This window comes from Diadema antillarum, unplaced genomic scaffold (genome assembly GCF_040938485.1).
Source record: "Diadema antillarum isolate AM-2024a unplaced genomic scaffold, OU_Dant_1.0 seq00000735_RagTag, whole genome shotgun sequence".
NCBI classification, from domain to species: domain Eukaryota; kingdom Metazoa; phylum Echinodermata; class Echinoidea; order Diadematoida; family Diadematidae; genus Diadema; species Diadema antillarum.
The window spans coordinates 442,278-455,257 of NW_027271635.1; the positions used below are offsets into that span (position 1 = coordinate 442,278).

The following is a 12,980-nucleotide window of genomic DNA, read 5'->3' on the forward strand; positions in this document are numbered from 1 at the left end:
TCAGACCACGATGTTCTTCCGTGACTTGTTCTCCATCACCTTGTCAAAGTTGTCCAGCTCCTGCATGGCTACTTCCCCTTCCTCATCTGGCATCTCGTACTCGCTGAAATGACAGTCAAATTCAAGATTCAAAACCTTACAGTTAGGCAAATGATCACAAAAAACTTAAAGCTTCCCTGAAATACAAATGCATGTTGATTTGTGTTGATATATGATACCCTCAACATCACTCTTGCGGTGAAAGGAATACCTAGAAACATTCCATACATTTTTCACTAATTTTTCTTCTATTTTTATTCAGATTACTTGGATACGGCCACAGAAAATCTTTCCAAACCAATATTCCTGTTGTGACTTCATCTGTCAATCAATGCCAAAGTACTGATATGTTTAACAAAAGACATTGGAATGCACCTTCCCCTCGACTCAGGATAACTTGCATGTTTCTAAGATATTAATGTGACTAACAAAGGACATGGTGAGGGCGTTGGGATACCATGCAGTAGGAAGGCTTGCCTGGTTTGAATGTATTTGAGAATCCCTGTAACAAACTGTGCAGAGCTTTATCACTGATCTCTATGTAAGCACACACACACAGCCAAAGATTCTTGACAGGAGTTGACCGTTACTGATAAGTCTATGCTTCGATGCACATAATTGTCGCTGACTGGTGCTAGTTGTGGGTTTCGATTGTACCTTTAAGGGCAGTGAACGAATCAGGCCAACCATGAATCTCCAAACTATTGGGTCTTTAAAGGATTTTGGTCACACGAGAGGAAAAAAGTACAGACACTAAAGAAATGATAGTTACATTTACGAATTAAAACCCTGCACCTTGCAAATTACCTGGAATAGAGATAAAGACATTGTATACCGTACCCATGTACTGTATGCAGTATATATTTGCAAGAACAATATTTTGTAACGTCTGTGACAACCCAAATGAGTGAGATATAGATATAATTTCTTTCATGGAGAAAACTTTGTAATTTCCCACCTTAGATACAATATACAGCACATTTGTGTTAATGTACAGGGGTAACATTTTCATGAGTTTTTAGTTTGGCAAATATTGGGTGCTTTGTGAAATTTACAGGAAAAAAATGCCAGCGAAATAGTAGGTATCTGTTCTCTTTTCAAAGCAGCATTGTAAAGAAATATCATGAAACATGAAGACACAGCTCTAAAATAAATTGTCCGAAGACCAACATATCAGAAAGATGTTAATCTTACAATAGTCCAGTTAAAAGAAAAAAAAAATCTAACAACTTTTCATAACTTCTGAAGGCAAAGTGACTTACTCTTCTGGTACCAAAGGCCTTCTTGTCCTATGTGAGATGCTTTCTTTCTGCAAAAGAATGAAATAAAAAACACAAAAAGAAATTAAAGACATGCTTTGAGGTGTTGGAATCCAATCTCACATCGAGGGGCGATCATTGAAAGATCACAATATGAGGCAAGCTATACAAGCTTGTGAGACTAAAAATAGTATTTCCAGGAAACCTCTCTACATTTTGCTTTTAATACTTGATTATGCTGCAAAAACCCTTCATATGCTCATGGGTGATTTCTTTTTCTCAATTTCATATCATTTATGGTGTGGGAGAATGCTTAGTGCTCAATAATTCATCAAAGTTCCTTCTCGTGTATTTGGTATGTAATAGGTGAAAAGCACATAATGCATGATTCAACAGCATTCTATATGAATAAGGTTCAGAGGCAGTAAAACGTTGCTGGTACAGCATGGATCGTGTCTAATGATCACATGTCCCATTTTGGGTTCTTGCTGCTCACCAGTGCTTGGAACATCAAGGGTGCTGCGCTAGATTATGAAAGATCAGCACTCGGGCATCGTAGCCGATTCTCCTGCTAACCTTCCAGCATATCGTACGGGAACTGTTCCCTTTGCATATATATCTCAGTACGACCTACCAGCACAAATACTCCTTCTCAAAGCATACATTGCAAAGGGAAAGCCAGTAGCGCTGTCCAAAGCACATTGTCCCATATGGACGTTACCTGGTGTATTTTAGATTTATTTTTATATAAATCTAAGTCAGACAGCTTAGCTGATCATGCATTCTGGACAAAGTACACTGTGTCAGCGGTCCAAGTTCTCCCCCTCCTTCTCTCCCCCACCCCTCTCACCCCTCCCCCCGCACCAGCCATTGGTTAGCTACAAGTAACATGCAACTTACAAAAAATCCAATGTCATACGCTGATTTCAAGCTCTATATCCCCTTTGAAGGTGGACAATTCTGTATAAGCTGTTATTTTCGCAAAATTCGTGAATCATCGTTGGACCGTGAATTTAATGACACGCAAAAATGTCACCATGCACTAGGGTGGCAGTGCACTTACAGTGTATTACAGCCTCAGTGTCAATTTGTGAAAACATCTTCCGAAAATGTCCGTTACCTGGCGAAAATAACAGCTCATACCGCATTTGTCACAGGTCAGTGGCGGATTCAGGCAGGGGCGCACCAGGCACGCGCCCTCCTTTTTTGTTAAAACAAAAGAAATAAAAAGAAAAAAAATGGGGGGGGGGGCAAGTGCGCCCCCCTTTAATTTTGTAATGGCGCCCCCTCTTTATGGAATTCCTGGATCCGCCCCTGCAGCTAAGGTTCATTTTGTAAGAAGCTGCTTACCTCTGTTCTCTCTGCTTTCCGCTTCTCTAGGATAAGTCTGGTTTCTTCCCTCCTCATAGCCTGAACAGAGAAAAACACAATGAAACAAGAACATTAAACCAGAGGCTATAGAGTAGCGACTGACCTGTTATTCCTAACCACCGCCCTCACTTGAAAGTTATTCTCTGTATCATGCCCATTCCATACTGGACATTATCCAAATATAAGAGCTATTGGAACAAACTAGAAATGTTGAGTTGCTGTGAGACATAAAAGTATCCTTCAAGCCAACTGAAATTCTGCCATGTGTAACACTTTATTATAGAGATGGAATATCTTTGTCATTGTTTGACTCAAGTCTAAAAGTCTGAACAATGAGGGCGCCATCACTAGATATCATAGCCTTCTAGATTCTCCCACAATACATCTCCATGGCAAGTTTGACCGCAATCCAACAAGCATTGTTTCCTTTAGGGCACACTCAAGAAATCGGACATGACAGCCTGTAAACATCAGAACATAGGGGGCAGCATCACAACAAATTACATGAGATATGACAAGGTGATGGTGGCATACCAAAATATCCTCCAGGAAAACAACAAGAGCAGTGAAAGGGGGAAAGGGCTCATATAAAAGTTTGACACATCATAATCACTAGACTGTGAGGAACTTATCAATAATAGTGCCCTGTACGTAGGCATATTGCAACTAAACGCTTGATTTTATGACCATGATATCATATACGTGTATGAGTGATCCCATACTCCTCATATCTTGTGCATGTACTGTCACATACTGAACTTTCAAGGACAATTTCTTCACGACCACGTTGATACTTTAGCCAAGAAATCATTTTTCATAGTATCATCCATAAAAAACACACAAACAAACATTGCGCCAACTTTTTTCTACATCCCTGTAATTGTTGCTTAGCTGGAATTGAATAGATCACTATTAATTTAATACCTTCCTGTGCTACAGAACCCACTTGAAGGTAAACAATATGTCCGCAGTGGAACACACAGTAAACCTGGCATAATTTAATATGCACTTCGTCCAGAGAATATCTGTTGACTTTTCTGCAGAAATTAACAAAATATTGAAAGGAAAGAGAAATTTGAGACCTTCTCATTGCATCAACTAGAGTGATTTGTAAACCTATGCAAGATCTACTGCATATCCTAAATTTGACTTTGCATGATTGACTTGTTTCGGGGCCTTTACAGAAACATATTTCCTTGTTTCCATTTTTTGTTGTAATTTGTAACTTACAAGATGTGTCAGTTTCTGGCTTTCTTCATGGATCATCTGGGTATGAGCTGTGGCAAGGAAGGCTTGTAACTCTGCGAGGGAAAGACATAAAAGATATGTTCTGAAACAATCCTCAGTCATATGACATACTGTAAAACTCGATATATTCGCAGCATGAACATTTCGCGAATTGGAACCAACAGCCTTTCTCGCAGCATGAAATTTTCGCGACTTACCACTGGCACCAATGCATATTGTGTAGGCAAGAACTTTTGAGTGCATTTTAATTTTGCGAATGTTGCCGCTCGCAAAATTTGCGAAATTGGAATGCACGCGAACATTCCTCGTTTTACAATATATTACAAATATTGCCACCGGTAGTCATGTTTGTGTTGATGTGTTTGACAACGCTGAAGTAGATGTTGCGGTTATATTGAAGTCAGTGTTGATTATTAGGCTGATGCTCGCAGGGTTTGGTCATTAGGAAGACGACATGATACTCAAAAATGACAAAAATTTTGCCTTTGACAACAAGAAGTGAATATAGCCAATTAACAAGTCACTTTTACATACATTGATAAACATTCTCAGTGAAATGAGCTGATGCAGTACAGACAAGAAGTCATCTAATGTGGAAATTGACTATGTATTTAGCTCCTTTGTCCCCATTCTCTACAATGTAGGTAACAATATAATGTGATCATACCATTCAACCCCTGCTGTGCTTTGTCAATTGGCAGGCAAGCTGGAGTGCTTTCTTGGCCAATATTGGCAATGAATAGAGATTTCCTAATCCCCTTAATCCCCATTGTGTCACCCTGGCCTTCCTGTTGGACTGGTGCATATTGCTCAATCTGGACGGGCTTGTTAACTAGGTAGACTCTAGGTCATGTTTGGATAAATTACTGAATGCTTTGGCAAGTTCAGATCAGTGCCCAGCCCCAGGAACATAAAGGCTAAACATAATATTTTTGTAGTTTTGACACAAACTTTGTTGATAGATACAGGTGGTTGTCACAGACAATCAAGGATACCACTCACCAAGTTCCACACATTGCTGAGAAAAAGAAACAATAACTGGGAATGAGCCTAGACAATTCATGTGATGTGAGGCTTTATACGTATTCATATGCACAATTATAAATACTTTGTTTCAAACCAGAGGCAAAACAATTTTCTTTGAATTATGATAGACCCTTTCCATTTGCAAGCCTTCTCAATCATCAATGCCTGGTTATCAGAAAGTGCCTTGCAGAAGATGGTAAACAGGTACAGTGTAATGGCATTGAAAATAAGATATGCTGTTCAGGCAGTGGTTTTAAATGTGTGTTTTCAGTTTAATAACTGACATTTATTTTCTGTCGAATAATGTGCTTTGCTCCTTGTGCTCCTCTAAACAGAATTCATTAAGATATACAACATACACTTACTTGGATCATCTTCAATAACTTGGTGCGCAAAGTTCTTTTCTGTGAGGAAAAAATAGTGGAAAGGAATACTGACTATGATTCTTGATTCACTCTATTGTCATCATCAATGGCTGATACTAAAATCATTACATTCACAATAGAATATTTAGTATGGTACATTTACAAATACAGGAGGGTGTATGGATGGTTTCACCTTACAATTGTTATGACAAAGGTTTGAAAAACATTAATGATAAAATCACATAAAATTACAAATAGATGTCTAGACTCCACTTCTATAGATGTTTTATCCGTTAGTTTGACGGTAAAAATATTGGTTTGAAACTTAGAATAAAATTGATAATCATACAATACGGACTGGATCATTTTGTGTTAGTTGCAACAATACTTCTTCAAGAATCTTCTTCTCTTAATATTGGCACATACAATAGTGTATGACATGAAGTTTTGGTTAATTGTGAGTAGATCTACTTTTGGTGTAGTATTTATTATGGACTTACTAGTACTAATAGTGCTGTCGCTCTATCAATTCAACTTCTGTTCTGTATTGCTCCGGATCATTCTGAATTGAGTAAGGTCTAGCTAGTTCTAACTGTTGATCTAATTCACTGGTTAGACTGAAAACCTCTGCTCTGGATACATCAAGTAATTTATCACTCAGCCTCAGGGCCAGGGCAGCACTGTGATGGAATGTGTGGCTAATCACAACATGCACAACAAGCACTATTAAATATCCCTACAGTATAGTGAAGTTAAAAATGATTACTAGAGAAGCTATCTGTCAGAAGTGACAATTTGTCACAGACACACTTCATTGATATGATATGCGCAAATTATGCTTTTGATTCAGTGGATGCCACGAGCAACAATACACCAATAGTAATGTACGGGACTGCAGACGTACCTTGCACAAACGGGCCTGCAACTGGCAGCCTTTGCCTCATATCTCCTGATACAAGCCTCGACTCGATTGGCGGGTGTAAGGTCAGCGATTGCCAAAATAATTTTGCACATGCTTTGTCTTCATCACTTGAGCCACTGAACTCTGTCAACTCAGGAATTCTTTCTTCGCCGGATAAATGGTTCGCACAGCTGCCAAAATTTTCTGATAGAGTGGACGCCATTTTCGTTCGTTGTCAAGAACGCCGACTTCCGTCTCCATCTAAATGTCCCATTTTCGTCAAGAGAGGGAGGCATTCTCTATCAACCCGTTCTGGCCTACACGTTCACTGGCAAAATAAGCAATATTTATTTGGGGGTATGAATGTGCATTGAGCGAATATTATTATTTTGCTGTCTACTTCTTAGCTCTTTAATTTCTTTTTATCTTTAAGAGTGTATGAACCCAATGTCAGAGGCAAATAGGATAGGTGATATCGAGTGGGATTTTGGGGAAAAATGCATTTATTTTTTTTCTCTGCACTCGTACAAAAAGGAAACCCAAGCCAACGTAAAATGTAATTCGGATTGAATGAAAGCAGCTGCATTAGAAGAACACAATTTAGTTATCACCGAAGTTTGGGGAAAACCGGACAATCGATTCAAAAGTTTAAAATTCAGCTTAATTACTTTTACTTTTATAGCATGGTGAAAGAGCACTTGACTGGCCTAACTCAGAAAGCGGGTATTTTTCCTTTAAAAAAAGAAAAAAAAAACAGATGCGGAATTCTCCTTGACATTGTTATTAATGATAAAGCTAGGGTACACACTGTTTGTCCATACTACAATTAGGTAACAGTTTGTGTGAATATCTGTCATTTCATCATCATCCAATATCTATTCTTCTTCAGATATGCATCGATTGATTAATTTGCACAATTTTGATTTCTTCACTGTCGATGTGAGACTGGAAGACTGCTCTTTCCCATTTCTCTTGTCCTTATGTGTTTCTCAATGATCTGTCTTTTTTTAAAGGACAATTTGTCGTATTTCAAAAAATAAAAATGTCCGAGATCTTCTGAGAAAAAAATAGAAAGTGTGCAAGAATGAAAGCCCGAAAACTAAAATGATTCTAAAGTTAAATAATGTTCCACTTGAAAATACAAGTCCACGCAGTTTATGTCTTTCTCCTTTTGGGCAACAAAATAACGTGCCTTGGAAAATAATATTGATAATGGATCATCATGATATTGCCTTCGCTGGCGACTATATTGTAAAGTGGCCCTACGGTATTAAAATGATGGAATATTCAAGATCATGCAGCTGTTATTATTGTTTTGAGTTTGTTGGAGGAAAACAATAATCAGGCATTGGGGGGGGGGGGGGATGACAGATTTTATAAGTCTGTATGAAATGCACGTCTGTATCACTGAACGTTTCAATTATGGAATCACGATTCATATAGACCTGTCCGTCTCTGTTATGTATTCAAATTGTATGCATGCATACATAGTTTACAGTAGATTGCCTTAACGGTTACAATTCATTCTTTCGAAAGTTTGTTATTCCGAAGGTTCTCTATTCTGAAGAGTCGCTATTCCAAAGATTCCTTATTCCGAAAGTTCGTTCTCCGGTAATGAAATTAAAGGGTCGTATTCCGAAGGTTTGTTCGCCGAGAGTGGAACACGGTTCTTGATCCGGAAATGGAATAAAAAACTTTTCAATTCACGTGGTTCATTACTTTATAGTACGCACTTTTTTCCCCATTTTCATTGTCAGATACTAGTAAACGAACCTTCGGAATAACGAACTTTTTTTCATAAGGGCTAACGAATCTTTGGAATAACGCCATAAAAATGTTTGGATTAACATACCCTGATTCATCTTTAGATCAACGGACATCTAGGTAGGCCTTGAAGGGATTATGTGTTTCGAAAAAATGAGCATTCGGAAAAACAAACCTTATTTCATTTAACCAGATTAACGAACCTTCGAACGAACATTACCTTCACACAATGCTTTCCGGAGGCTCCTTGCCCTGATACCCAGCAATAACACGAACGCTGAGTATAAATCGCTGCCGAAGAGAGCAAGTAAACGAAATGGTCCAATACTACTCTAACAGGCTGAAGGAAAAGAAACAACCATGGAGATCCATGATAAGGATTTTGATACATTTCAGACCCCATCAATATTAGAAAACAACATAGAGTCAAACAAGAAATTGGAGAGCGCCATCACATGGCTCTTCTTGTCGACGGCGTAGCGGTCTCGTTAAATAAAAGCTTTTATGACGGACATCAAGAAAGAACCAGAATTAGACTGATTAGAAAATTAATCAAGGACTTTCGTTGTTTCTTGACGTTTCAGTGTTGGTTTGCTGATGTTCAACTATTTGCATCAACATTTTTTTTTTATTAACTCTAATAACACTGAATATGTTGATGTACTTATAGTTAGGCGTATATACTCTGTGCATTGGATGGATAACATTTTTAGCAATTTATCTATGGCTCATATGCATTCATTATTTTGACTTGATTCGATGTTGCCTTTAAAGATTACGCTCTTCATTAATTCATATATTTATTTATCTATTCTTGCACGTGGGTAGACACCTGTATGCAATATGACCTCTGAAATATTAACATATTGAATTGATGCATCATACATTAGTTTTATATAATCAAGAAGGTATAGTAGGTGAGCTTGCAAAGTAGCCTACTCTCTAAAAAAAAATCGAGTGAAAATTTTCACTCTAAAAAGAGTGAATACCAAAAAAGAATGAATTTCGAGTGAAATTGGAGTGAATTTTGAGTGAAAATGCTCATTTTCACTCATTTTGGAGTGACGTCAGGGATCACTCCAAAATCTTCGAGTGATCCCTGACGTCACTCCAAAATGAGTGAAAATGAGCATTTTCACTCAAAATTCACTCCAATTTCACTCGAAATTCACTCTTTTTTGTATTCACTCTTTTTAGAGTGAAAATTTTCACTCGATTTTTTTTAGAGAGTACCGCCTTGGTGTTATCCTGTCTTGAGATGATTTTATGGAGGGCTGCACATGTGAAACCTGTGTATTTAATTACTTGTCATCGCAGTTTATGACTCAAGTATGCCACCGTGAACTCATATTCATTGTTTGTTGAATAGTGTTGATAAGAATATATTTTAGATCAAAACTAATCCTCTATATAGTGATTGGTTGAAAGAACTTTACGTGATTTTATGTATGTCAATCATATTTAGGATCAAAATATTACTCCTCTAATGATTGGTTGAGAGAGTTTCACCTGATCATACTATACATTTTCAATTATTTGAGAATGTTGGCCTGTTTGACACTTCATGGTATACTAACTAGAAAGTTACTTCACTGTTTATGACAATATTTTCCAAATATTGGACTATTTGTGATGATGTCAAGCAATCGTGACAACACAAAGCACTCGCGTGCTGCTTCGTACTGTCGTGTCTTGTGACTTGGCACAAAAGAATATTTGTAACATCACCGCCCATTCTCCATATGATTACCACACGATTTTTCGGCTCATATTTTCTCTTCTCTTGATTAAATTTTTGATCCCTAAATATAAGACAAAATCGTCCCGATTTTCGAGTTTCTGATTAAAATTATGAGGCTCGGTGCCTCCAGAAGTAGCTACTATTACTGAGGGGTTGTGCCTCTCCCGTAAATACGATTACTCGTATGCTGTGCCCTTCAGTACATAATTGTTTTGGAGTCAACTCCTGCTCATAGTTTTATCCAGAAACTCTCTAGGCAAATTTTATTTGTATATTATATTTTGGATTAAAAATATCCTTTATCGATGAGTTGAAAGAGACTCAAGTGATTTTAAATAGGCCTACATGTATTTTCAGCAATGTCAGAATCACTCCATGGTGTACTGTTTGCAAAATGTCTTCATTCTTTATGATGGCATTGTCAAAAGAGTGTACTCTATTTTGTGAAATGATATCACAAATCAGTTGTGACATCACAAAGCAAGTCTGACATGGAGCGCTGCTCCTTACGATCATTTTGTAAATTGTAATAAAGTTCAGGTGCGAATTTCTTCACTTTGTCTCCCTCTACAAATTAAATCTTTCTTTCATGTAATAAAGTTAATAGTGACTTTACATCACAAAGCAATCCTGACATGGAGTGCTGCAGCTTCTTGCGATCACTTTGTCAAAATAGAAAAGCACTCTGAGAGAGCAGACCTCCACCAAGCTGCAGCAGCAGCTACTTTCCACCGATGATCTTGCTCTTAGAGGTCAGTGACCCCCACCATACGTATGCATGCTGAAATCGCCCGATTTCCCAATATAGAAGCCTTTGTTTATACGTCATAAGCCTCAGCTGCTAGAGCACGCACTTTTGTGCCCGTATGAAAACCTAAAAAATGCGCAGCTTGAACTCCCAAGTTCATTGACCCTACCTGCCAAAATATTGAAAATCCTTTATAAAATCCATGAACATTTCCGAATCACTACCAAAATTCAATCATAATGTTCCTTGTGTTATTCTCAACGTTTCCTGCAAGTTTCATCCAAATCCGTGCACAATTTTTTTTTTTTGAGTTATTTTGCACACGGACAAACCAACAAACCAACGCCGATGAAAACATAACCTCCTTCCCTGGCGGAGGTAATTGATAAAAATAATTGTGACATCACAAAGCAATTCTGACAGAGCCCTGCAACTTGATACGATAACTTTGTTAACTGATGTAACAAAGTAATTGTGACATCACAAAGCAATTCTGGCATCGCGCGCTGTTATTGTGAAAAGTAACAATTTCTAATAAAGCAATTATGACAACACAAAACAAATTCTTATTGCGCGCTGTAGCTTCCGGTCACACTGTGAAATGTAAATTTAACGAAGCAATAAGTTTGTGACATAACAAAGCAATCCACCAACTTACTGTGACATCGCCCCCTAGATTTTAGCTAATGGAAGTACAACACCTTGGTACAGTCACTGTACAATCCCTCCAAAACATCGCACCCATCCCATGACTTCTTTCCTCACATTTCCCCTTCTTTTGTTTAAAATTTTGATGCCCAATATAAAACAAATATACTCTTCCTATTTTCGAGTTTCTTTTTAAAGCTACATGGGTCTCAACCGGTGCCTCCAAAAGTAGGCCTGCTATTCACCTCGGGGCTGCGTCCCTCAGTAATTCACATACTATAATTTTGGAGTAACCTCTGCCCTCTTTACCAGAAACTCTCAAAGCAAAGTATGATATGTGAGTACTAATAGTTAATGATGTTGACATGCCATAGCAAAATTATTTCCATGGTAGTTATTTTTATCATTATAATTACTACTACTATAGGCCTACTACCTCTGCCGCTACTACTGCTACTACTACTACTACTACTTCTACTACTACTACTACTAACGTTACTACTACTACTACCTTACTTCTACTATTAGCATTATCGACGTTACTATGAATAATATTGTTATTGTTATCATCGTTATTATTATTATTATCGTCATTGTTATTATCATTATTGGATGGAGCAGCAAGTGATGAGCAGAATGACAACAATAATAACAGAACCTACCTTTAATAATGATGGTGATAACAATGCTAATCATTGATGATGATGATGATGATGATAATAATAATAATGATAATGATAATGATAATAATAATAATAATAATAATGATAATAATGATGATGATGATGATGATAATTTGTTATCATTAACATTAGGCCTATAATCATAAGTATGGTAATAATTATGATATAAATGTGATAACAATAATGATTATGATAATACATCAAAACTTACTATATTACAGACTGTTTTCCTTTCATAGCTCTATGATACTCACAAACTAACTGTGAGGGGAACAAGAAACACTACGAGGCTAAAATAATTTTTGTTGATGGGATCGTGGCGTCACGGTGTCAACATTACTGAAGGCCGTTGACCTCACATCGAGTACGCAAGTATCTTCCTGTACACTGTCAGCTGCACTGTAGATGCCCCGCTCGCGGATCGCTGCTCTGCCGCATTGTTTGTATGCGCTGCGCTGCATGGCAGAGATAAACCAAGTGCAGTTCGGGTACGAGAGAGTGTTCTTGATGATGTGTGAAGTGGATCTAGAATCTAGAAAAGGGCTGCACTAACAGTCTTTACGATCGAGTCTGATGATATGCTGATATAACCACCTTCAAGGTAAGAGAAACGTGGATATTAGCCCAAAGCTAGCACCAGCAGTAACGAGGTAAACTCTTTAGACTTTATAACATCGTATAACATGACTGGAGTCGATTGGACGATAGCTAGCAGGCCTAGCTGTCTGACAAAGCTTCGGCAGTTTGTGAAGCCAACAACTGAACAACGGCAACAAAGTGGTCTACGAGTGAGAGTGCACAATACCTGGTTATGGAGCGAGTGAGGGTCTACGTTGCGTGGTCAGTACTGTGCGGATACATGTTTGTTATGCTTCTTCTCCTTCTCAGTTCAAGTTGGTATGGTGGCAGCCCATTTATTTCCACAAGTGTCAACCCAGGACCTGCACAATTTGATGCTTTTTGGTCTAGCTGATACAAATGAAATTGAGTGCGTTATAATCCATTGTTTGAAAGCGGTATTCAGGCATTTCACTGCAGTCTGCATTTGGTACCACTACCAATACAGTGTACGTTCTATTCTCACACACATTCTCAGCTCCTCCAGCTCCACAAAGCACTCTTCCAAGAAAAGAAATTTACTGTAAGTCACTGAGTAAAAGTGAGTTACCACAACATGTCTTACTCTT

General features: G+C 37.9%; 1 protein-coding gene across 1 annotated transcript; it reads right to left on the reverse strand.

Moving 5' to 3' along the window:
• LOC139738330 (cilia- and flagella-associated protein HOATZ-like) lies at positions 1-6,432 on the reverse strand. Its single transcript, XM_071648971.1, has 6 exons — positions 6,213-6,432; positions 5,309-5,347; positions 3,900-3,970; positions 2,649-2,708; positions 1,302-1,348; positions 1-103 (listed from the first exon to the last, which is right to left on the reverse strand). Exons 1-6 carry the CDS (start codon positions 6,430-6,432, stop codon positions 1-3), a joined length of 540 nt encoding a protein of 179 aa, XP_071505072.1.
• Positions 6,433-12,980: the final 6,548 nt, after the last annotated feature.

Coding starts and splice junctions, on each gene's coding strand:
- LOC139738330 (XM_071648971.1), bottom strand. CDS start 6,432: ATGGCGTCCACTCTATCAGAAAATTTTGGCAGCTGTGCGAACCATTTA. Junction 5,348..6,212: donor TGCAGGCCCGTTTGTGCAAG/GTACGTCTGCAG, acceptor TTTTCCTCACAG/AAAAGAACTTTGCGCACCAA. Junction 104..1,301: donor AGGCCTTTGGTACCAGAAGA/GTAAGTCACTTT, acceptor CTGTCATTTCAG/CGAGTACGAGATGCCAGATG.